The sequence below is a fragment of the Kogia breviceps genome, chromosome 2, assembly GCF_026419965.1.
Source record: "Kogia breviceps isolate mKogBre1 chromosome 2, mKogBre1 haplotype 1, whole genome shotgun sequence".
NCBI classification, from domain to species: Eukaryota; Metazoa; Chordata; class Mammalia; order Artiodactyla; family Physeteridae; genus Kogia; species Kogia breviceps.
Window position 1 is genome coordinate 14,367,024 of NC_081311.1, and position 25,580 is coordinate 14,392,603.

Here is a 25,580-nt window from a genome sequence, read left to right on the forward strand (position 1 = left end):
AATTTATTATAAATACTACCACTGGTGACCTTATTTTGGTGAGAATGTTCTTCTGCAGAACTTGAAAACATTTTGGAGTCAAGTCATGGATTTTTAAATTCAGAAAGACAACATATGCTGTAATATTAAATTAAAATTCCATAATCAGTTGTTAGTTCAAGGGCAAACTCAAACAGGAAATGCATTTTTTTTTAAATGTTGTCTCTTAACTGTTAGGTTAAGAACGAATGATCTCGTGCAATCATTAGCTCTTCTTTACTCATTTCTTGTGTTTGACCTTAAGCCCAAATATAAATGTAGTGTGGAAAGTTATCTTTAGCTATTTTTAAGTGTCCCCAGTGTTTTCAGTTAATAATCATAAGAGCAGTCTATCTCAAAATCTTTCTCTGCCCTCTCTGAATATACCACCCCCAATGCAAACACACAGGGATAGGTCTGGATGTGGAAATAGCTGAGTCATGACCCTTACAAGGAACACCTGAGTTCAGCACACCTGGAAAGAAAAGTCAGGGAGCTGCCACCCAAGAATCCTGGGAGCATTTCAGACTGAGAAGATTTCAGACTCCTCACTAGGTATGAGATGCTCTCAGGCTGTTAAAAGGGTTATGGGATATAGGCTGCAGGGCAGGCAAGCTTGTCCCTGAAGGAGTATTGCCAGCAAGAGAGGAGTACTCTTCAGACAGGGTGATTCCTCTCTGGGACAGAGAGGGATAATCTGGATTCTGTCCTTTTCACTCGCTCAGAAGTAAAGGTCAGTTACTTTATTTTGCAGACACATAATTTAAAAATTACATCAAGGTGATTTAGTACTTGCATTTTTATCAAGCACCTCCTGTGGGATGATGTGATATGCACCCTGGAGGACATGCAGGTGAGGGAGATGAAAGCCATGACCCGTGCAGCTAAGAGGCCTCTAATAGGGTGGGATAAAAAGTAAATGTATTGAACTATAAGATAATGTAGAAGGAGATAAGTGTCTGCAGAGATCTACAGATACAGTGCTATAAATATTTACAAGGCGGAAAGACTGTCTTTGCCCTGGGGAATTCGAGAAGACTTCATGAAGGAGGGGGCATTTGAGTTGAATCCTGAAGGGAGAGAAGAACATTAAGCAAAGGGAATCCATGCAAAAAGGCAAAAATTACATATATATAGTATATTCAGGACATTATCCAGTATACATGGCCGATAAAATATAAAGAGTGGCGAAGTGGAAGATAAGCCTGGGGAAGCAGATTGGAGCCAAACTATGGCAGGGTGGGTCTTAAATGACAAAAACCGAGTTTGGACTTTCCTCTGCAGACACTGGGAGGCCACTGTGTTCTCGGGTGGGAGAGCCAGGATCCTATTAGAGTCTAGGAAGTATCCGGTACTGTTATTATTGTCATGAAAATTGGGGAGACTGGAGGGAGACATTCAGAAAGAAGGCAGTGAGGGGCTAATTGAGGTGATGGCAGTTGGAATGAAAAGAAGGGAAGCAATGAAGGAGACATGGTAGAGGCAAAACCATCAGGTCCCTGCAGCCGCCTGAGTGGAGGATGCAAGAGACAAGGGGAGAGCTGAGCCTGGGGAAGGAGAGGATGGCGGGAGGTGATGAATTTGATCCTGGACATGATGACTTAAAGTTTCCGGTGTGAGACTTAGGAGAAGAGTCCAGCCAACAGCTGGAAATGTGGTCGGGAGAGAGTATGGAGCTAAGATAAGGATTTGGAAGTCAGCCACAGAGAGGTGAGAGTTGACACCGTGAGAATGGATTAGATCACCAAGGAAAAACCATATGAAGGGGGACTGGGGTGAACACAGAGGAAACGGAAAATGGATGGGAAAAAAAAAGTACTTTGGAAGACTGGAGAGTGCCAGAGAAATGCTCCATAGTAATGAGGATTCATAGAATAAAAGGCTATTTTTTGGAGATGAAAGAGACCTTAGCACTCAGTCAGTCCAATCTTTTCATTTGACGGGAAGCAGGGGCTCAGAAAGGTTAAATTACAGCTGTATTCCAGGCTGTACTGAGTCCAGATAGAGAAGTAGGTAAAATGTTTCCTTGTCCTCCAACCTCCCTTTCCCGGACCGTGCTCTCCTTCTCTATCACTTATAATAACATTCAGAGTAGAGACATGTGTTAAGCTCTTTCTCGGAGCCATGTCTAGAGTCATGGTTATGAACTTTGGAGATGAAATTGCCTGGATTCTAAACTCGACTCCTTTGCTTCCTAGTTGTATGACTTTACACAGACGACTTAAGCTTTCCAAGCCTGGTCCTCAGCTGTAAATGGGGGTAATAACAGTATTTGCCTTATAGTTAATATATGTAGAACACTTAGACCAGTACTTGGCATTGTGGAATCACTGTGTAAGCATTAGCCACTATTATATGAAGTACTCTAAATTAGGAAACCATATAATTTATTGTTCAAACTCGGATACTTTTGAGCAGTGCCATGTGGAGCCACATGGGAGCCTGAGGCAAGAGGAAAAATCAGTAATACTGATCCTTCTTTTATTTAAATTTTGGGTATTTGTTAGTCATGGATTTTTTGCATTTTTAAGATTTTTTTAAAAAATTGCTGTAAAATACGATATATCTTGATTGCTGAGTTGTTTGTCATTCCTTAAATTTCGCACCCTAGGCAAATATCTCACTCGCCTCATTCCCGTACTTCTAGGTCTGCTGTTGAGGATGATTTGGGAGACTTTCAATAATGACACAGGGAGAGCAGGCAGAAATCAATACTTTCCTTGGCACACGGAGACATACAGTCCCCCTAGTAGCTTTCAGTGCACAATCTGTAGAGATCTTCTCTGTTTGTGTGTGTGTGTTTGCGTGTGCGTGTGCGTGTGCGTGCATGTGTGTCTTTTCTCCCACTAGTGGACACACTACCTTTCCCAGGTCATAGCTGTGACCTCAAGACCAATTGGGAACCATGTATGCAATTCAGGTTCGTTCCACAAAACACCACCTGGAATTGGAACCTGGCCCTAAGTCCCCACCTCACTGAAGTTGTTTCCCTATAAGTTTGTGCCTTCAACTTTCAATCCTTATGTCCCTATAAACATGCCACTAGGGCCAATGATAAGCTAGTCTCAGGAGGTGAAAGTGACTAACTGCTTAGTGTCTTGCTATTTCCTGGAGTATTTGCATAATCTGAGGGATAATATTAGAACCTACCTCATAAGATTAAATGAAATAATGTATAAAAACTACTAAGCAAAATGTGTGGACCTGGTAAATAGTAGGTAACAGGAGCTGTTATTGCTATTTAATAACAAATTATTATATACTTATTACTATGGTTGAACTGTTTGAGGTTGTTGGTGATCAACAGTGTTTGATCTACAAAAATAGCAATCTCATGTGATTCAACTGACTACTAATACTACTACTGTGTTAATTAGAATATATTGAACCCTATTAAATGCCACTTGGGGGATCAAAAAATGGTCAAGTGTTGGCAATTTCATATGTTTCAACCTAGTAAAAAGAGTCTATTGTTGGCAACGCTGAGTTAGTCCAAAGGGCTGAGCAATTAACAATTGTTGTATTGGGTAATCACTTCACATGGGCAACTGCTTGCTTTATGAATTAGAAAGCTCTTCCTAATTACGTGCTCTACAATTATCTGCAGAGTATCATGGTATGCATTCCACTGCCTCCACAAACATTTATGAAGCTTCCCCAATGTGTCAGGTATTGGGAGATGACTGAAAGGACTAGATGCCTGCCCTAGTGTAGATTTTCTCCAGAGCTCAGTGTTCTGGAGACTAAGGTTGTACCTCAGATTGTGTCCTTTTAGACACCAGATATTACTGTAAGTAATTGCACCACATGGTCATTTTCCTATGTTGATAATTGCCAAGTTTTCCAAAAAAAAAATTCACTCTTTTTAACAGAGCCAGTGAAGTTATCAGGAATGATATATGAGATGGTGTCAGATGGTGGTGTTCTGACTTTACTACCAGTTCTGTAAGATATGGCCCAGAACAAGCTGAAAGGAAGCCTACACACTTGATTTTGATTTGCTGACATACACTGAGAACCCCTTCTGTCCAGACTCCCTAAGTCATCCTCATGAGAAGACAGGATTTAAAAATGCATAAGCATTATACTCTCTGGAAATAGTGTGGTTAAATTACAGTATGTCAGCCAGCATGACCTTTGCGTTTTTGCACTTGGAGAGAACTGGAGCGATCTGCAAACTCTTCCCTCTATCTTTCCAAGTCTTCTCGATTGACTTAGATTCTTCCAGCAGTGGGCTAATTCGGCCTCCCCTAGTTCACATAGAATTTGGCCTCAAATGAACTTTACCTAAAAGTAAGTATTCTGGTTAAATAGGGGTAAAAAAACCAAACAAACCCAGGAATCATCAGCAGTCCTATAAAATGCTTAGGAATTCAGTTACCAACAATCTATAGAAATAAACAGATTCAAGATTTTTCTTGAACTCTCATTAAAACCAGTGAAGCAATAACTGGGATACGATTCACTCTCTGAAATAGTGGATGGTAGATAAGCAGGCCTATGTGAACTTCAACATAAACAACTTTGATTGCAGTAATTTTTCCCCTGAAAATGTCCAAATATGAAAATATTTTTTAGAAACAATTCTTTCAGAAGAAGATATTTCAAAGTCACTTAAAACAATCTGGCGAGGCTCCATCTTTGTTTTGCTGACTTATTTATTAGCTATAATTTTCTTTGTGTAGTAAAAACACTTAAGATCTACTCTTATCAAATTTCATGCATACAATATAGTATTATTAACTATATAGTCACCAAGCTGTACATTAGATCTCCAGAACTTATGCATTCTGCAGAACTCAAACTATTCCATTTGACCGACATCTCCCCATTCCCCCCACCCTCCAGTCCCTGGTAAACACCATTTAACTCTCTGCTTCTGTGAATTCGACTTTTTTAGATTCCACATATAAGTGAGATCATGCAGTTTTTGTCTTTCTGAACTTGGCTTACTTCATTTAGCATAATGTCTTCCAGGTCCATCCACTTGACTGCACATTGCAGGACTTCCCCCTTTTTTAAAAGCTGAATAATATTCTATTGTATATGACTGCTTTATTTAATTCTCTTTCTCTCTCCCCGGAACAGGGGGGAAAGAGCCTTTCAAACTTCAAGTTAAAACTTCCTCTTTCCTTTCCCTCTGCACAACTTGTCCTCCATCCCTTTCTCTCTGCTTACCCTTTCCCTGGCTAAAGAACTGATCATGTGTCAGTCTGAGCCCCTGGACTCCTCGGTGCACAGACTACGAAATATGTCTGTCTGTGCTGTCATATTCTGTAACTCGCTCTGAGCAGTCCCTTTATGCCAGGCAAAATGGGGTCCTGAACTTCTCCAACTCTAGCGTTTGGTCTGATTTGTCCTTCCAGACAGGAGTATTCCCACTTCTGAGAAGGGCACTTTTTGAAGGATAAACCACAAGCTTCTAAAAGTCTTGCTTTTCTTTAAAAAATCAAAACAGAAGTTTATTTGCAACATTTTCATTTTCATAATTGTTTTGCTGCCTACCTTCTCTAACACATAAATGTGTTAATTTTAAGCAAATAGTAACCCATTTTTGCTTCCTTTCAAAATTGCTTTTCTGTGAATTATATTCATTTATTTCTTCGTTCACTGAATTTTTGTTGGCTCTCATTTTACTAAGGAAGTATCCAGCACATAATACACTGTGAGATTTTCAATACTGTGAGTTACTCAGTGCTATTGTTGAGAGGCATTCAAAGATGATCAAGAAATAGTTCCCACCTTCAAGAAACTTGCAACCTGATGAAGTAAAATAAAAAATACACACAGTAACCTATAATACAAGGTATATTATAATAAATATCACCCAAGTTAAATGATTTAAGTATTCAGAAAAGCATTCTCCTGTATTTCTTTGAGTCTCCCTCAGCCTAAAACCTTTATCTCTGACTCAAGCATCTAAAAAATCATGTCCCACTAGGCATTTTTTCATAATATCAGATCTTTTCAAAGTAATTTAGCCATGAAAATCTTCCTCTATTTTCCCTCTCAAAGAACAAAATCTTTATAGTCAATGTGTCAAGATAATCTCATATAACTTTGATGAACTCTGGTAAATGTGAGAAGAGTCATTCTCAAATGAGTAAACCAAGAAATCAATGCCAATATTTCATCAGTAATGAAGGAATGGATTAATGATTGAACTAAAGAATGCTCCCAAAACACAGAAATTATCACCACTGATAATTCCCTTATGCCTAAGGAAAAAAAAATTAATGTCATCAGCTCAGTTTCCTACAGAGAGGCATTTACGTATTAAATAATCCTTCGACGCTCCCTGGGATCAGCATGAAGGGAAATTATTAAGAATGATAAGCGATATATGTGGATTTTGTGAAACAATTATCAAAATTATATGTAGCAACAGTTTTCTGTAACTTTCCAGCATCTAACACGGTGCCTGGCTCATTCTTAGTAAATGGATAAAAGAGCACATGATATTTCTTGTACCTAGCAAGACGCCTGGCATACAGAAGGCACTTAACACATATTTGTTAAAGGAATGATTGACGAATAATCTTGTTTTAGGTACTAAACGAAGTTATGACCCCAATTTACAGTCCTCATGGCTGATGAATGTTCTTGTGTCAATTCCAGAATCTCAGTATATTTCAAATGAATGTCAGAGCCCCACTTCCAAGCCTGTGGGTCATTGTTGTGGCCTCCCTTTGACTTGATCAACTCTTACTCATGCTCTGAGACTCTCTTTGAATGTCAGTTTCTCAGGGAGGCTGTCCCTAACTCCTAGAGCAGCATTTATCAAAGTCCGGCTCATGACCCACCTGTATCAGATTCATCTGGGTTGTTAATCAAAGTGCAGTTTCCTACAAGTATCAAACAGACACTTGTACAGCCATGTTCACAGCAGCATTATGTGTGGTAGCCAAAAGGTGGAAGCAACACAAGTGTCCGTTAACAGATGAATTGATAAATAAAATATTATATATTGTATATATGCACACACAATAGAAAATATATTGTGTGTATGTATATATATATATATATATATATACACACACAATAGAATATTATTCAGCCTCAAAAAGGAAGGAAATTCTGATACATGCTACCACATGGATAAAACTTATAGACATTATGCTGCTGGGGAGAGAGGAGAATGGAGAGTTATTATATGGAATTTCAGATTAGGAAGATGAAAAAAGTTCTGAAGATAGTGTTAGTGCTTGCACAACAATGTGAATGTATTAATGCTATTAAACTGTTAAAAATAACTTGAAAATGTTAAATATTAAAAAGGTAAATATCTCGTTATCTATACTTTACTACAATTTAAAAGGAAGGGCAGATACCTGGCTTCCACTCTGGTCTATGAAATCAGAAGATTGAGAGGAAGGGACAGGAATGCAGCAGGACCCTGCAAGCCCTCCAGGTGACACTGTTATAAAAATGTGAGAACACTGATACAGACCACATTAAATCCCCCCTGTTTTATCCCAACATAGCAATCTACACTTTCACTTTGAGATCATGCTTGTAATTTGACTATATGCTCCACGAGGGCAGGGACTCTGGTTTTCTTGTTCAACACTGCATTCCCAGCGTTGAGCACAACGCCTGGCTCAGAGTAGCACTCATTATATATTGACTGAGTTACTTTATCTGAACATGAGTCTCATAGTCCTTATTTGTAAATAAATACAACAATTGTCTTAAGATGTTTGATAGGAAGATTTGAGATAGTACACATAAAGTCCCTCCCACTGTGCCTGACTCATAGTAAGAGTTCAATTACCAGAAGCTTGCTTTATTATTAATAGCATTATTTTGTTGTTATTATTATTACTAGGAGGGGGAGAGTATAACTATTCAAGGTTTAGACCACAGGAGTTAAAGACTTAGTTACCTACAGCCTCCAAGCAGGTAATGCAATTACATTCAGCATGATGGGTTTACACTATCCAATAAAAGGGGTGGGAATTGCAGAGCTCTGAACATGTATAGTCCATGTAAAGGAGGTTACCGCTACCTAGCTTTTGCCTGTTGGTTCTATATGGGTACTCAGATCCAGAGCTCTCAGATCTTGTGATTTTTGAAGAAAAGCTGGTAAGACGAATTTCCATCTGAAATTTCACAATTTATAAAGGACACCTGTTTTTTTTTTTAAGTTTTTAAAAGTCCTGTGCAAACCAAACAAAACACATTGATTCATGGGCCATGAGTATGTACCCCCTGATTCATCCCAAGGTCTAGAGTATCCTTAGGTCCCTAGGAGAGACCCTCCTTTTATGAAAATGGAAACATCCATCTTGATAGCGCTCACTGTACCTCTGGGTTTTGGAGACTATCTAGTTCAAACCAATCAAGACAATAGGGGAAAGGGCGGCGGCGGTGTCTTTATAATTGACCTGTTAAGAAGTTCAGGGGTATGACAGGCTAGAATGGATGTCCATGGATGCTTACAGTAGTGTGGACATTACTACCAACCCAAATGGTAAGACAATAATGGAGGACATGCCAGATGCTTTTATTTGTTTTCCGGTAGGCTTCTTGGTGAGTTATTTACTGCCTCTGCAGTTAGGTTATTTACCTACACCCAGAAGGACAGAATTATTTCTAACAGCTAGAGGGCTCTAGCAGTCCACCTTTCCGATGCAAATGGCTTTGGTGTAACAGTTTCAAATCTAAAAGTGGATGACTCTCAATTGTCATCTCTAAATATCAATAGGTTAATATTACCTACACATTATTTAATCCATATGCAAAATTACCAATACTCTATGTCAAAAATTCTTTCCTTTTTTGAAACTTTTTTCTCCCTTCCATTAATTTTTTTTTCTATATGTAATTGAGCTTCTTGATTTTATGTTGAAAGCGTTCCTCCAGAAATCTAAATTAGAGAGTAAATTTCTATTGAGGTGGTAGATTATTAAAATGTCTGGTAATCATGTTAAGCATTTAGGTTGGTATATTTTCACTCAATTCTTGTCTAGCACATCCTGGAGAAAACTATACAGACTGATAGTGATAGAAATCAAGAAAAATCAACTCTCACTCCACAAAAATTATATAATTTGACCATTTTAGAACCAAAACAACTTTTCAGCTTTTAGGGCTGCTCAACAAAAGAAGATGTAAGTGGAGCATCTGAAGTTTTATCTGCTTGTCACTCCTGCTATTTTTCCTGACATTTCCACTCTCAAGACACTTAAATGTTATAATTTAGCCTTAATTCCCAGTTTCCCTTTCTTGCGCCCTCCATTCTGCTCTAGGACATGTTTTAAAAGCACTTAGAGGCACTTAATGGACAGATTTAGCAAAATCTTCATCCTGTTTCCACAGCTCAGTCGCATACAAAAGCCTGGGTAAACTCTCTCCTCCTGCCTTCATCCCCTCAAAATATTGACTGTGGTCAAGCGGGGACGCAGAGGGAGATTTCTCTTGTGTGAAAGCTACACAGAAAAAGAAATTTTTTTTGAATTGGTTCTTTTCAGATGCTAAATGCCCACTTCCCCTTTCTTATCAGCCACTTTAGGTACTTCTGGAAATAACAGTACTTAAACAAGTACCCACGCATATTTTCAGTTTCTTGAACGTCTCAAACATCACTGTTTCCCAAATATACTGACTTCAGGAAAATAGAAAATGCATTTTATTCCAAACCACTCTTTCTGATTTGCAAACCCGAGAGAGTTGAAGGGAAATGCAATCCACATGTTTCTGGCCATTTCTACTCACATGTATTTATACAAAGGGTTCTATTCTTTTCTTTATAAAAATAATTTGAAGTCTATGAAGCTGTTAAAATAAATCTTGATACCTTTTATTTTTTCTAAGAAGGAGGAAGTTTCTTTGGATAAGATTAAATTAATAGAAACTCTTTACGATTTGACTTTGGCTTCAAATTTAAAAGTCATTTGGTAAGGGTGGGTTCTAAACTCACTTCAAAACTATCACACCATCTAGCCCCTCAACTGTTTTTATTATTTCCATTATTACATTGTTTCAAATTCTCTGTGTATAGTAAATCATTCATTCACCCATCTTATATTTAGGGTGCCTACTTGAGCCAGGCTCTTGCTGGGTGCTGGGGATACAAGAATATGGCAGACATGCTTTTGCCCTCACAGAGCTTGGAGTCTAGAGGAAAAAGACATGTTGAACAAGGGACTGCACGTCTGGTGAGAGAATGCCAGGGGATGGCAGAGAAGGCTTCCCAGAGGAAGGGTCTTAGAAGCCATGATGTTCAGCCAAACAAAAGAAGGGCCACCTCAAGAGCCAGGCTAAGGGACCAGCAAGTTGTAAAGCTCTGAGGTGGAACAGAAAGAAGGTCAATACGGTTGGAGCTTAGGAAAGTGAGGGGGAGGGGTGCAAGGTGAGGCTGGGGCAGATCACACAGGACCCTGTTACCCCATCTGCCTTTCAGAATTCATGGTACAGGCACACTGAGAGGGACAAAACAGGGTCCTCCCAGCCTGACACCTCTCCCAGACCAGCCCTCTGAGAGCTCTTCTCCTGAGCGCCACCAGCCAGGCAAAGCAAAGGCTCAAAGGGCAAAGACATCTCCTCTGAAATCTTTTTATAAAGATACTATATATAAAATAATATATTCATATGTATGTAATATATGTATATTATAATATAATATATGTAATATATATGTTCAAATATATTTTTGAATATGAAAATACATGTATGAATATGAATGTGTGAGTCTATCTTTTATATTTTACTACCTTTTCAGCGGAGCCCTTCTCCCTCACCACTGCAGCTGCCTTGGTTTAGGCTTCTAGTTCATCACACCCCTCAGGCTGTATTATTCAGTCTCCCTGCCTCCAGCCTCTTCCCTTTCCAATCTCCACTGCCATGTTTAATACTGTCACTTTCCTGCTTAGGAATCCCTGAGAAACTCTAGATGAACCTCTGATACATCTGCTTTACGCAGAGGGCAGAATCCAGAGAAGTTTCTGGCCCGTATCCACTTCAACGGCCAGACCTCCTGCCAGTCTGCCCTTCTCCACATCCTCCTCTTCACCTCTGGGCGCTCTGTGCTGTAGCCAGGAAGCCACACAAGCTTTCCACTCTTCACCTCTCAATCTATGCTGGGAAACACTGGTTCCATGGGATGTTAACAGGAATTCGGCCCTCAAGTAGTTAAATATGTTGGGGAAATAATGATAAAGTTTGTTATGAGTTGAATTGTGTCCCACTCATCCCAAATTTATGTTGAAGTCATAACCTCTGGTACCTCAGAATGTGACCTTATCTGGCAAGAGGGTCTTTACACAGGTCCTCAAATGAAGATGAGGTCATTAGGGTGAGCTCTGATTCAGCATGATTAGTGTCCTTATACAAAGAGAACATTTTGGACACAGAGACAAACACACATGGGAAGAGTGTGAACATGAAGGCGGAGATTGGAGTGATGTATCTTCAAGCCAAAGAATGCCAAAGAGTGCCTGCATCAGGACCATTCGACGTTGGAGAGAGGCATGGAATAGATTCTCCTTTGCAGCTCTCAGAAGGAACCAACTCTGCTGACCACTTGATCTTGGGCATCCAGTCTCCAGAACTGTGAAACAATCAATTTCTGTCGTTTAATCCACCCAAAATGTGGCACTTTGTTGTGTCATCTCTAGGAAGCTAATGCAAAGGTAAACAGCTCATTTCAGTGCAAGACTTTTCAGAGTTTTTAATATGCTAATGTATATCCTAAACTCCAAGAGGGGATAGAGCATCCCAAACTTATTTGACAACAAAACTTTTCTCCCCCAGTGCATTTCCTGGGAATCAGTAGTCTGAAGAACACGTTTTGGGAAATGCTGACCCAGGACTTTGAACTTAGCTAAGGGTTAAGGAGGCAAATATGCAGTGAGTGAATGAGTCAACAAGTTCTCCCTGAGTTGTGAATAACTAACAGCCATTTAACATTCCTGTACGTTCTCCTCCACAAAGTGCATCTCTAACTGGTAGACGTTGAGGCCCTGTGGAAAACTGAGTGAAAAACTGCCAGGGGTGAGAGAGTAAGCATTTGGGAGTGATAAGATATTCCATCCTTTTCTCTGTTAACTACCACGCTGATCAAGGTCCAGTTGCATAATTTGTGGAGGCCAATGCAAAATGAACATGCAGGATCCCTTGTTCATAAATTACGAAGAATTGCAAAATAGTGATAGCAGAGCATTAAGCCAAACTCAGGCCCCTTGTAAACATGGGGCCTGTCTCATGCTCATGAAACCACTCCTTCCTTGATGGATCCAACCTAATCCTTCATAATCGTATACTGCTGTCTATTCATTTCATGAATTACATGTAGAATATTTCTGTATTGAAGCTCCCCCATACCACCCCCAGGTTCAACGATTCTCTAAAAAGATGCATAAGATTCAGTAGCTAGTTGTACTAATGGCCACGATTTATTACAGTGATGGGAGACAAAGCAAGATCAGATGGGAAAAGGCACAAGGGGCAAAGTTCAAGGAAACCAGGCACAAGCTTCAGAGTCCTCTCACAGAGGAGACACACAGGACCCGTTTAGTTCCCCCAGCAAAGGGTTGTGGCAACATGTGAAGTGCTGTCTACCAGGGAAGCTCACTAGAGACTTGGTGACCAAGGTTTCTACTGGGGGCTGGTCATATAGTCACACTCTTCCCAGCATGAGCCAAAGTTCTAGACTCCTAGAAGGAAAGTGAGTCTTCAGGATAAAGCATATTGTTTTCACAAACTGTTTAGGTACGATGAGTCATTCCTGCCAGGAAATGCTGGGAACCCTCCTGAAATCCAAGTTCCCTGATTCCAGCCAAGGGCCAACCTTGTAAGAAGGCCTTTCTCAGGATACTGGTTCCAGGCCTGCCACGTTACCTCTTTTCTGCACAGTCCAAAGGTGTGTTTTCTACAACTCATTAAGTTTTGCTAATAAGTGTTTACACTAACAAGGAATAGTGAATTCAGACACTGATCAGCTTCTCTGAACACTCTTTGCAACTCATGGTGAGTTGATATATTGTCAATGAATTCAGATTTCTTCTGTTCAACAATTTAAGAAGACTCCTCCAAGAAGCCTGTAGAAGATGACACACAGTGAGTCTCAGCTATGTGGCAAAGAAATCTTTCCATCTCTACTCCTACAACTTACTTGAGCATGAGGTAAAAGTGGGAATTTATCATACCTTTTTTAGAAGCATTTGGGTTGCTGCTACAAACCAACTCCAAGCTGACCACCAGTTTCCAGAAATGAGTCTCTTTTTGGGAGCTTGATGCTCATATGCTCCAGAACATGGTGTAATTTGGTGCTGCAGCCCTTTCTCCTTCCAATCAAGTGGCTGCAAACTCAGTCACACTAAAATGAAATTGACTGAAAACACTTCTAAGTTAGCTCTCCCAAGGATGTTGGTGTTTGATAGAGGACACTAAGTATATCAAAGCCTTAAAGATGGTTCCTCAGCCAACAAAGCAGGGAATCGTTTTGGTAGGATAGGAAGCTATCCTGAAGTCTCTGATGAACAATTTGCACACTCAGATGCATCAGAATTGGATGCATTTAACAGAAGTCCCAGTTAGTTCACTGAAAGATTGCACTGACTTGACATTCTTAACCATTTCTTAGTCTTCACAGTAGTTACAGTGGCAGACTCAGGTTAAGCCAACTGTCTTCTAATGTTTTTGGAGAGGCATGTAGGAGAAGGGATCTGGGGTAACAATCCAAACTATCCAATTTCTATTTGTCCAGATGGCGTTTGTTCTTTATCAGTTCTCAAGAGGTTACTACCTTAGTATTTCATGAAGGGAGCAATTAGACAATTCACCAATCATTTTCAAAGCTATATTAGTATTTAACACATCAATTGAATGTACTGGGGAATGTAGAATATAAAAATATGAATTTTGACCTTCAGAGCATCATGAAGTGTTATCTTCGATAAACACTGTGGCATATGGGAAGGGACACTGGACTTAGAGCTTGGCTCCTTGACTAAGAAGTTGAGTGACCTTGGGCAGTTCACTCTTTGGCAAGTCACTAGACAGCTCTGAGCTTCAGTTTCCTCATCTGCTCAGTAGAGAAAATAACCTCTCCATCACAGAGTAGGTATCAGGATCAAATAATGTAGTTGAATTCATGTGGAAGTGGTTGGTAAACTATAAATTGTGTGTGTGTGTGAATGTGTGTGTGTGCACTTAAAGAAAAAGGAAAAGTGACTGCGTTTAAGAAAACCAGCACGTCTAATAAATGATGGCAATCACCCAGCCCCATTATGGGGAGCAGTTACTGTCACCGTCTGCATCGCTGACGGTACAATTAACTTAATTAACACATACCTCTGTGGCAAGTCTGCTGAAATAACACTTTTCCTTTTCACATGCCCCAGCTTTGCCAGTGAGGCATCTCCAAGTCATGCATCTTCCAAGTTGAGAAGCCAGAATGTTAAATGGCTTTGAGGTGGTATGCAGAAAACAGAATTCCAGAATACTCACGTGGCTGGCAGCTCAAATTACATAAAGCAATACTAGGAACCGCATCGAAATCTTGTAGAATAAGGCAGAAGGACACCAATGCCTCCTAAAGTGGAGGTATGTCTGGGTGGGATGGTTGGGACCCCCTAGGGAAGCCATTCTCACCAAATCCAGAATAACTTTCCACAAGAATAACATCCTGTCCCTGCATGAGGTACAAACAAGGGAGCCTTGTTGGTCTGTCATGACGGTAACAAGGGGTAACAAGGGCTTTTGACAAATGGGAGTGAGTCTGTGTCTAGATAAGGAGAAAGTCTGTTGATGGGCCACTTGGCCATAGCACGGACCTCTGCTGATAGCCTTGCTTGAATGCTGTAGAGGGGTGGTCTGGGGAGACCTGGGATAAAGGGACATACCACTTCTATTTGGGGGTCTTTGGTTTCATTCCAGTTCTTTGGAGTAGTTGAAAACCTCTTTAGGAACATTCCTGCTACTCTATTACCCTCTCTTTTCCCCTTTTCTCAAGTCCATGCATCCACTCATTTTCTACTTTTCTACCTATCTCTTCTGACTCTGTAGAGCTTTATTTTTTATTTCCATTCGTGTTGACATTTCACCCTACACTCCTTTACCATATTGATCATTTGAGATATACAGCTCATCAATGAGATTACACTTTCCTGCAGTGCCAACATTCTTCCGTATTTCCCACAGCAACCTAGCAGGGGGCTGGTCCATGATAGAGACTCAGGCAATAACTGTTGACTTTATTTTTTCTTCTTTCACTTCTTTCATTAAAAATTGGATGTACTAGTTCCAGAAGATTGCCTGCTTGTATTGGAGACCCAGTATAACAGTGACTTAAATAAGACAAGTTTATTTGTCTCCCACATAATAGTATGGAGGTGGAAGGTCCAGGGTAGGCAGACAGCTTTGCTCCAGGAGGCCATCCTGGGACTCAAGTCCCTTCTGTTTGCTGCTCTGCTATCTCTAGTTGCTATTCTCACCTGCCTGGTCAAACGTAGCACATCAAGCAGCAGCATAGAAGACAACAGAAAAACGGAGAGTAAGGCTGGCACTCCGAGATTCTTCACGTCATTTCTGTTACATCGAATTCATAGGTTCCAGGCCACAGGACCACCACTGGCTGCAACTGAGGCTCGGAAGTATAGTCTTTATTCTGGCAGGCCAGGTGTCCAAATAAAAATCAGAGTATGATTAATATAAAGCAGTGATTTTCAAGGTTTTAAACCATGATTCACAATAAGAAACATATTCTACGTGACAATACAATACAGACATCATACCCATACAGAAATTAAAACTGTTTAGAAACTATTTTTACCCCTTCTTTGTGTAATGAATTTTTATATTTCACAAATGTTTTTTGTGATGAATGAATGGAAAGTGGCCTGCAATTTGAAAGGCACTACTTTAGAAGGACGAGAGGAGAATCCTAGGGGGTATTTAGGGCTCTCTACCATTGGCAAGGAAGCATTTGGGTCTGACCTTAGCTGAGATCATTTACCTGCATCCTTTGCAGTGTACATCACAGTACCATCCCCAGTACTGGAGAGATACAAGAAAATAAATAAATCAACCAAAGTAATCAGACCACAAATCAATTGAGCAATCAATGAAATCTTAGAGAGTAAAGGTGAATCTCTACTGACACTTGAGGCAAAATATTGAAGGCTAGAGGGGCTTTTCCACCAAGAGATCCTCTAGGGATGGGAAAAGAAGAAATTCTTTTAGTCTCTTAATATGGGTTATGTGTAGATAAAGCACTCACACAAATATCCATCCTATTGATCCTTCTGTATTTTAAGCTTAACAGATAATTCAGATCAAAACCAAATTGATCGCATGTTAATTCTTTGTCATGGCCTCAAATTTATGAACTGTGTCAAGGGCAGCCTCATATATTCATTGTGCTAGTGTATCTCCTAGACTATCTTAATTCACTTTTGTGCTAGAATAATCTATATACCAGATTTGTCATTCCTTCCAGATACTTTAAATCTGGGGAAAACCTCAGATCGTGTGATGTTTTTTCCTTCACAGTTTCAACTGACTTTTGTCAGATTTTTGACAGGGGAAAATAAAATCAACAACTCGAAGAACGTTACACTACCTTTGTTATCAGACCAACAGTTTTGGATGAGTTTGAAATGACTTTTAAATGATGTCACAATAGATGCTCTAAAACAGGCCCAAATCCTCTGCGCTATGAGCACTGCTGGCTTAATTAGTTCTGGTGGGGGCTTCATCATGAACTGCCAGCTAATTGTGTTAGTGGGCTCCTACTGCAGTGCTGCCAGAGGTTTGGGTTTTGGTAAACAGTGCATTTCCATGGCATTTATTGAACGACGCCTGTTAAGTGCCAGGACAAGGATGTGCTTCACTACAGAGCTTTTCATTGTTGCAGGCAGGGCCTCTGAACCACTCCCTCCCAGGTTTTTGGTCACCTTTGCTGCTTCCCGGCTTCATCACTGCTTGGAGAGGCCCCCTCCCACCACTTCAGACCTAATAAGTAGCGATAGAAGTCAGAAGTTTTTACTGCCTTAAAGGCTGCTAAAAGGCTTCTGAAGAAATGAGTCAGTGTTTTCAGTCTCGTTTTCATTCCACGTCCCAAAAGCTCATCCGGATCGGCATCTGTGTTTGCTGCCTCCGGAGAGAGAGGCTAATTACTGGACAAAGCTGGGGATTAAGCTTCCCTCTTGTCCTTATGAAGGAACAGTCCCACTGGAACAGGGTTTAGGCCTTATTAGGAGAGTAGTGGAGAGAAAAGGTGTTTCCTCAGTGCAGCCTTTCCCCATCCTTTTTGGATGAAGAGGAATGAAATGTACAGGGCTTTTCATCCAGCACCTTTGGCAATCACTAAGAGAACCTTGCAAGTCCCCTGCAGATGGGGTATCTTTTGCCATCTATCCAAGCAATAAGACATGACAAGTACTTTATTTCATCAGGGCTGCACACCTTGAATGCATTTTGTGGCATAAGGCCAAAGTACAGATGACTCAAACTCTCACGAAATGCAATATTCTTTCACAAATGCATTAAAACCCTTGCACTGGCTTATTACTACTAAGAAATGAAAATGACTTGAAAACTAAGGAGGAAGAGAGGTTTCCTAAGATAGGGTCCTAGGGGTCAGGCACCTTGACAGCCAATAAGAAGCCTCCATTTGCAAATAATGTTCAAAAGACACGTCTTAATATAGTCAGCCTGGAAAAGGGCTCTGAAATCTGAAAGCAACTGGCTCTTCCTGTATTGCCAAAGGGCAAATGTTGAAGTACAGCCCTAGAAGGTTAGATCATGTCAGCATACAGACCGTGACACCAGCCTTCTGGGTTTGGATGAATACTATTTTTTCATTTTCCTAAAAGATTACACAAGGTCTTGTGTGTTTATAAAAGAATTCTTAACACTTTTGGGTGAACTTGACTTTTAAAAATTTGCCTTCGAGGATGAAGGCTCCAGGGTAGCTGCAATCTGGCCCTTCTAAATCCTTCTCTCCCAGAGAGAGACACATTTGTAGATGATTAGAGAACTTCAGGTGGGAACTTTACTCTGCCTCTGGCTTTATGCCTTAAAATATGACCTAAGGCAAGCTATCATTTCCCAGAAATGAAATATGTCATACGTTAATATTAAAGTGAACCAGAAAAAGAGCATTCTATTACAATAATGGGTTTTGTTTTTAAAAAAAGTAAATGTCAAATGCCCAAAGGAATAATACATATTTGATACTATTATTGGAACAGCAATACCAGTAACTGCATGAGGTACTTATATTTAGTGCTATTCCTATAGTAAAGGGATTTTATGTAAACCTGTCAGTAGAATTGTTGTGTCAGAGGAAAATGAGAAACAGCATCACTTATTATTCATGCAATCAGTATACATTTATTGGAGGTGACTGTGTGTCATTTATCAGTCTAAATGCTGGGGATGCAAAAATAAAATGAATAGAACATCTTCCTGCCTTCAAGGAACTCACATTCCAGTTGACGATACAGATATAGCAACCAACTACAATGCAATGTCACAACCGCTGTAATAACGATTCCAACTAGTCAGTGAGAGTACCCACTACAGAGAATGATTCTTCCAACAGGAGTCCTCGCTCTCCTCAGTGGCCTGTTAAAGCTGGGCTGGATCTTCCCATATTCATCGGTCAGGATGAAGTGTATATGAAGCAGATGGAACAGCATAGGCAAAGATGTTGCAGCAAAAAAAAAAAAAAAAAAAAAAAAAAATGCATGGCACGTTTAGGTAATAATGAATGGTTTTGTGTAGCTATGGAGGTAAGCCTGTCAAACTGTCTAATGTCAAATACTTTGATAGACTAGTTTGAGTTAAAAAAAAAAAACCTTGAGTGATTTTTGAGCAGTATAATTTGACAAAATGAATGTATTTTGCATTATACTGTATAGGGCCAAGGCAATGAAAGTAGGAGACAAAATACTGCATGGAATAAAACTGTCATACTCGCCACGACTCAACTGTTAACTTACAAAAATACACTTACATCAAGAAATGCAAGAAAATTGCTTACTTCATGTGCTTATGGGTGGATTGAACCTAATTTTGTAGCATTAAAACCAATTTCCCACTGAGAAAACATGTCACTGAGGATGGCATGAACCTCTCTAATTATTAACAATATTTGATATTTCAATGTCACCTTTCATCCCGAGATCAGTCCTGTACACATGGGAACAGATAAGCTCCAAGGAAACAGAGATAATACTAATACGGTAATTCACACTGCATTTCTGTCGTCTATATTCCAAGAGCTTTCCAGCCATGTATTTCTCTTAGTTTTACTTTTAGAAAGTGGTGGGTATGGTTGTAAAGAAGAGAGTTTTTTTTTTTTAATTATTATTAGCTCCTACTACAAGAAGTCTTAGCATGGAGTAAGGGCCACATCTTTCCATACACAGCTATCCTTGGGAGATCATTCCCCTTTCCTCAGCTTCTTTGCTTGCTGATCTCCTTCTGAGACACAGCAGTGGGCTGTGTTTTCATGGATTTTCCAACTTTCTCAAAAGATTAACATCATCATCATCATCACAACAACCTTAACTACTATTGCTGCTCCTTATAAAACCCTCACTTTATGCCTGCCCTGTTCTAGTATTCTAGGAACTTTAGAAATACACCACATTGACTAATTTCACACCAACATTATAGAGTAGTGCTGTTCAACAGAACTTTCTGTGATGATGGAAAAGTTCTATATCTGTGCTGTCCAGTGTGGTATCCACTAGCCACAGGGGGCTATTGAGCACTTGAAATGTAGCTAGTGCTACTGAAGAACTGCATTTTTCTTTTATTTAATTTTCATTGAAATAGCCTCATGGCTAGTGACTACTACTACTGTAGTAGTAGTAGAGACAACACAGTATATACTTTGTGGTTTATTAAAAAAAAGTCTGTTTTCATCATCAGTAAGAACTTTACGAAGACTGGTGTGAGTGAATAGTTCAGAAATATCTTGAAGCTACAAATATTTTAAAAGAAGTCCCATATTTTACATTTGGAGACCTTTTATTCCACCCTTTCTGCTCGCTATTAAAATTTTATTTAAAAGATGCCTGTGGAATGGTAGGAAAACATAGGATCATTTCTAAACAAAGAACACTTTAAAAAGATGCAGATGATGTCCTTAAATGAAATCTCATTGTCATCCAACCATCCCACATGGTCAGCAGTGATAGGCTATAGGCCATCCACTGAAAATTGGGATTCCAATGACTGATTTTTCCAAAGGGAGACATTCATCTCTGCTTATGAAAAGGAATGATGAAAGAGGATTTTATGTTTTGGGTGTTCATGGAGAAACAGACTTCAGACAAACTCTTGATTCACATTTCCGCACTTCTCTCACTAAAACCACCTCCCCAGGATTTGTCTAGTTTGTGTGTGAAAATATGGGAATAAACTTCTTTAACGTGAAGAAGCTGATTGGAAGACAATCACATTTCCGTTAGTCCACTCTGTAACTTAGACTGTTAACCACTGCCGGAGAAAGAGAACTTAAGTAGCCCTTGGTTTGAACCATCTGTCGCGAAAATGTGACATATGTTTGCTTTGTTTACTCAACAACCAAGTGTAAACTGATACACTGAACAAGGAATCCGTGTGTGGTGTGACTACGCGTGTGTGTTCGCGCGCGCGAGGAAGGGGGTGCTTGATGAGGGCTTCAGTCTCCTCATACCTGCCCCCGAGGAACACGTGCACAGGAGCGCAGATCCGTGGGATGTCCCTGGGGTTTGGGGCGCCAGTCGACGTGCAGACACACTCCAAACAAAGCGCCGCACGCAAGAGAGTGGCCGCCGCAGCAGCAAGGGGCGCGCCTGGCTGATGTCTAGTTGAATGGAGAGCTACCCAGCCCTCCCCTTTCCTCCTCCTTTTCTCGCCGCTCTTACACCCGGGTTTCAAACTTCAACCAAAGCCCTTGCCCTTTTCAATTACCCCCAGCCCCACCCCTCGATCTTTTCTCTCCTCGGCAGCCCATTGTCTAGTACGATGGGTTTGCATATTTGACAGCTGGTCTCACCCACCCTTGATTCAAACTCTGTTTCCCTAAGAGATGAACTTAGACATCAGCAAAGATCCCCAATACAAGTCCTGAACGGCTGGATGAGCTTGCCACTGCGGGCTGTTTCCCAGACCCCTCTCTGGACACAGTGTAGACTTCGGTGTCCCGGGCGCCCCCCCCCCGGGGGTGTGAGGAGGGGAGCGTGTGTTCAGGGCGCGGTCGGGGGGTCGGCAGCCCGGCTGAGAACGAGTGGTCCCAAGGATTGGGGTGAAGGGCTGTGCGTGTGTTGAACCTTTAAATTTATTATTATTTTAAAATTCACTTTTGAAACAGCCAAGATGGAGGTCCGTTTATAAATTTCCCAAAGCCAGGTCTGACGCGGTTTAAATGCAGTGGGTCAGGGGTTCCGCTTTTGTCTCCTTGTACTAGCTCGAGGAGAGAGATAAAGGCTGCGTGTGCATGTGTGAGTGTGAGAGCGTTGGCGTGGATGATTGGGTGGACGCATCCCGCGATCGCAGCTCCGAGGGCCTGGGTCTGTGTGTGTTTTTAACACGCCAAGTCTTGAGTCACAGCCGCGAGTGACGTACGGAAAAACTTTATGTTCGGAAGAAGGGTCTGGCTTGATTGCGCTAGGACGAAGAAAGAGCCCTTGTGCATTGTGCCCTCGTGTGTGTAAGAGAGACAGAGAGAGAGAGACAGACACACACACAGAGACTAGCAGCGCTAGCGGCCGGCTGCAGAGCTCTGTGCGTCCTGTGCGCGCCGGCGGGATCTGGCTCCGGGCCCCACCGCCCGCGAGTGTGTGTATATCTGCGGCGTCCCTGCCGGCGAGTATCAGAGGGGGCTGGCGGTGTGCTACGGGGTGGCAGGGGCAGGAGCAGGCGGAGGGGCCTCTGGCAAAAAACTCTGGCCTCGGAACCCGCTGCCAGCCGCGCATCTCCCAATAAACACTAACATCCCTAAAGGGCATCCGAGCCGGGGCTCTGCTGGGAAATCATCCTGGCCCAACTCTGTCTTCTGAGCTCTCGGAGATTAGTGCATCTTTCTTCGTAGCGCAGAGACGTGAGCCTGGAAAGGGAAGGAGAGGGCGAGAACCCCCCCTCCCCGCCCCAATACATAAATAAATAAATAAACTGGCTTCTCGCCGCAGCTGGAAACGGTCGATTGAACCAAGGTTGGTGGCATTTGGAGAGAGTTTTCTCATTCTCTCGGCTTGGGAACCCGTCGCCGCTCCCCCGCTCCCCTCTACCCTTCTTGTAGGCGCCCCTCAACTTTGGGCCCAGGGGCGTGCGCGGCGCGGGGCTGCACCTGCCCTGGCGCTCCGGGGCTGCGGGCCCGTGCGCTCGGTCTGGGTGGCAGCGTTGATGCGCCGGACGCCAGGGCGCTGGGCTAGTGCGTGCGCGGCGCGGACGCCCGGGAGCAAGCAGAGGACCGAGCGGCGGGTAGGGGCGCAGGAGCCGGGTTTCGGCCCCAACCGGGACGTAGGTTCCCCCTCTCCAGGCTGCCTCGGAACGGAGGCGAGCCCGGGGAGGAGGGGATACAGCGATGAGGGGCAGCGATTGGTGGTTTGGGTGGGGAGGGCTGGCTGAGCGAGCGAGCTGGCGCGACGAGGGGGGTGGCGAACTTCCCGGGAGAAGGGGCTTTTTCCGCGAGAAAGAGCTGCCGCCGCCGAGTGCTTAGACTCCAGGCAGCGGCCGGCTCCGCTCGCCCCGCTCGGAAAGTAACGTTATTTATTTATTTGCTTGCGTTCAGCCTCTTGGGTTGGACCCAACAGACACCCCCTTGGACTTCGGGAGCCCGCCTCCGACCTCTCCAGCCTCCACCTTGCCCGTGCAGGCGGCTCCCCGGAATACACGCACATGCACCCCCGGCACCCCCTCCCCGCGCCCCGACCCGGGCAGGGGGTGGGCCCTCACCCAGGCGCTAAAAAGTCCCCCTAGGCGGGAGCAGGGGAAGGCAGAGGGGCGGGGGAAGCTCCAGCACTCTCCGCTCTCGTTTCAAAGCGCGTTCTCCCTTCCAGGTTGGGTCGGACCTGAACCCCTAAAAGCGGAACCGCCTCCCGCCCTCTCGCCAGCAGCCCGCCCGGAGCTCAGTCGCCGGCGGCGGTGGCGGCGGACGGACCGGGGAGTTTCCTCTCGCATTGGATGGAGCTGAACTTTGGGCGGCCAGAGCAGCGCGGCCGTCCGGGGATCGTTTCATGCTGAGCTCCCTCAGCGAGACCCAGCGGCAGCTCTGGATTTTCGGGGGGGCGGGGACCAGCTGCGCGCCGGCACCATGTTCTTGGCGACCCTGTACTTCGTACTGCCGCTTCTGGGTAAGTCGAGGCCGCCGCTAGCTTTCTTATCCGCTGAGTCTTCTTGGAGAGTACTAGAGGCAGCCCCCCAGCCGCCCCCCGAAAAAAGATTGCGGCGCGGGCTTGGTGGGTGTGGGACGGTGAAGTTTCGTTTTGGGGAAGGGCATCCTGAATCCTCAGCACCCCGGGCTGGGGGGTGGGGCAGGGGCGGCGAGGCACTTGCCCGCAGCTTTTCTCCCTTGGTTTTTGTTTCCTACGTTTTTAATGACCTAGCCTGGCGGGAAATTAAAGCGTCCAAGCCCTCCAGCCCCAAGCCCGACGCCCCTTGCAAGTCCCGGGGAGCTTGCGGAGGCGCCGGGGGGCAGATGGGGTGTGGGCGAGAGCCGGGCCAGGAGAGCAAACTTGGAAGGGAAAACTTTTCCCAGAATAACATCTCGGTGCTCCCCGCCAGGCGGGCCGGGTATCAGGGCTCGCCCTCTCTGCGTGCGACTCCCAGCCCGCCGCCGTTCTCCCCTGCCGAAAGCCCCCGGGCTTCAGTCGGGCCGGGCCGAGAGAGTGGCTGGAGCCGGGGACGGCGGGAGGGCGGCCCTGGAGGCCGAGCAGCCGCTGACGCTGGTCGGTCCCGGGGCGGCAGAGCCTGCACGCGCGGTGGGCAGTGTTGGCTCGCGGGCAAGCCGCGAAAAGTCCGCAAAGCCTCGGGGCGCCCCGGGGGTTGGGTGGGGGGAGACTAGCGGCAGGAGGTGCCCGGGCGGGAAGATGGACTCCCAGGCGTAGGGGGGCGGACGCGCTCCGGGAGCCGGGGGCCGCAGAAGGCTGCTCCTGCGCGCGTCCTCCCCCACGGCTGGCGCACCGCGCCCCAGCCCAGCCGCACTCACGCTCCCTCCCCTCCCCCCAAGACGTGCTCCTGTCGGCCGAGGTCAGCGGCGGGGACCGCTTGGACTGCGTGAAAGCCAGCGATCAGTGCTTGAAGGAGCAGAGCTGCAGCACCAAGTACCGCACGCTCAGGCAGTGCGTGGCGGGCAAGGAGACCAACTTCAGCTTGACATCGGGCCTGGAGGCCAAGGACGAGTGCCGCAGCGCCATGGAGGCCCTCAAACAGAAGTCGCTTTACAACTGCCGCTGCAAGCGGGGTATGAAGAAGGAGAAGAACTGTCTGCGCATCTACTGGAGCATGTACCAGAGCCTGCAGGGTACGCGACCGTCTTCTTCCCCCCTCCCCCAGCCCCTGAAGGCAGGCGGGTCCCTAGGCCCGGGGTCCGGCTGACCTCATCCTCCACTCACTTCTCGCCAGCTGCAGAACGAGGACCTTTCATTGGCCCCCAGGGACGTGGGCAGCTGGTGTTTGCTGCCGGCCTGGTTGTTGGAAAACCCGTGAGGGGGTGAAGGGACATCCCAGGGACCCCGCTGACCTCTTTGAAACCTGGTCAGAACATCGGAGTAGGAATCCGTTAAAGGCCACGCCAAGGAACGTGCAACTTCTCTCCAGTGAGGAGAGCGAGCTTCACAGAATAATCCAAAGGCTTGCACTGCGTCTTGCCTGGAGTTTGCCCCTCTCTTCTTTCCTTCTATCTATACTGACATAAGATAAAGAATTGAGAATGAAAGGTCCAGGGGAAGCTATTCTATCTTTACCCCCCTCAAGCCTGATCAAAGGCAGATGTGGGAAACAAAATGTTGTCATCCTAGATTAGCTGAGTCTTAAACCAGCTGGTGTAGCTCAGCCTTGGTTAATGCAGAAGTGGCTCAGAGAGGGAAAGGTCTACTTGTCACAGTCATCCAAGACAAGGGCAGTTTTTTTGGTCCTTGTGTGCCAGAGGTGGCTCACGTTTATAAATCTAACTCAAACATTCAGTGCATTCATTCTCCACTGAGTCTCAGGCTGAAAAATTGTAATGTACAGATTTGACCTCTCAGCTGCCCCTTCCTCCAGCGCCCATTAATGAAAACCTGTTTCAGAGACTGAGTGTTTATTAGCCAGGGTACCTGCTTTCTGACTGCATGCCATTTTGGGGGAGTAAGAAAAAGAACCAGCTTTGGGGCCAGCTCTCTTCTATTGGCTCCCGGAGGCAAGCTGGGCTTGTGATGTCACTGGTTCCTTCCTCTCTGATTTCATTCCTTTGCAAAGAGTGGGAGAGTTTTCTGGCAAGATCAGGCTGGGTTGCTGTCCAATGTTTTCATGGCACTATGGGGAGAGCAAGGACAACAGAGGCAGGGAGAATGAAAAGAAATACCCAGAGCCAAATAGATGCATTTGACATCTTTGAAAGTTTCAGCATCTTTTTATTACAC

At 43.9% G+C, this 25,580-nt stretch overlaps 1 protein-coding gene across 4 annotated transcripts in view; it reads left to right on the forward strand.

Annotated features, from left to right (window-relative positions):
• Window positions 1-25,580, forward strand: part of GFRA1 (GDNF family receptor alpha 1) — a 255,364-nt gene that overhangs the window by 13,287 nt on the left and 216,497 nt on the right. For 2 of the 4 annotated variants that reach the window (XM_067024578.1, XM_059054374.2), the window contains exons 1-3: window positions 22,635-22,718; window positions 23,019-23,312; window positions 24,188-24,481. In XM_067024578.1, coding sequence (XP_066880679.1) covers window positions 23,273-23,312; window positions 24,188-24,481 — 334 coding nt within the window. In that variant the 5' untranslated portion in view covers window positions 22,635-22,718; window positions 23,019-23,272. Of the gene's footprint in view, window positions 1-22,420; window positions 22,441-22,634; window positions 22,719-23,018; window positions 23,313-24,187; window positions 24,482-25,580 lie in introns of those variants that run through there. The other 2 variants (XM_067024580.1, XM_067024579.1) reach the window with 2 other exon arrangements.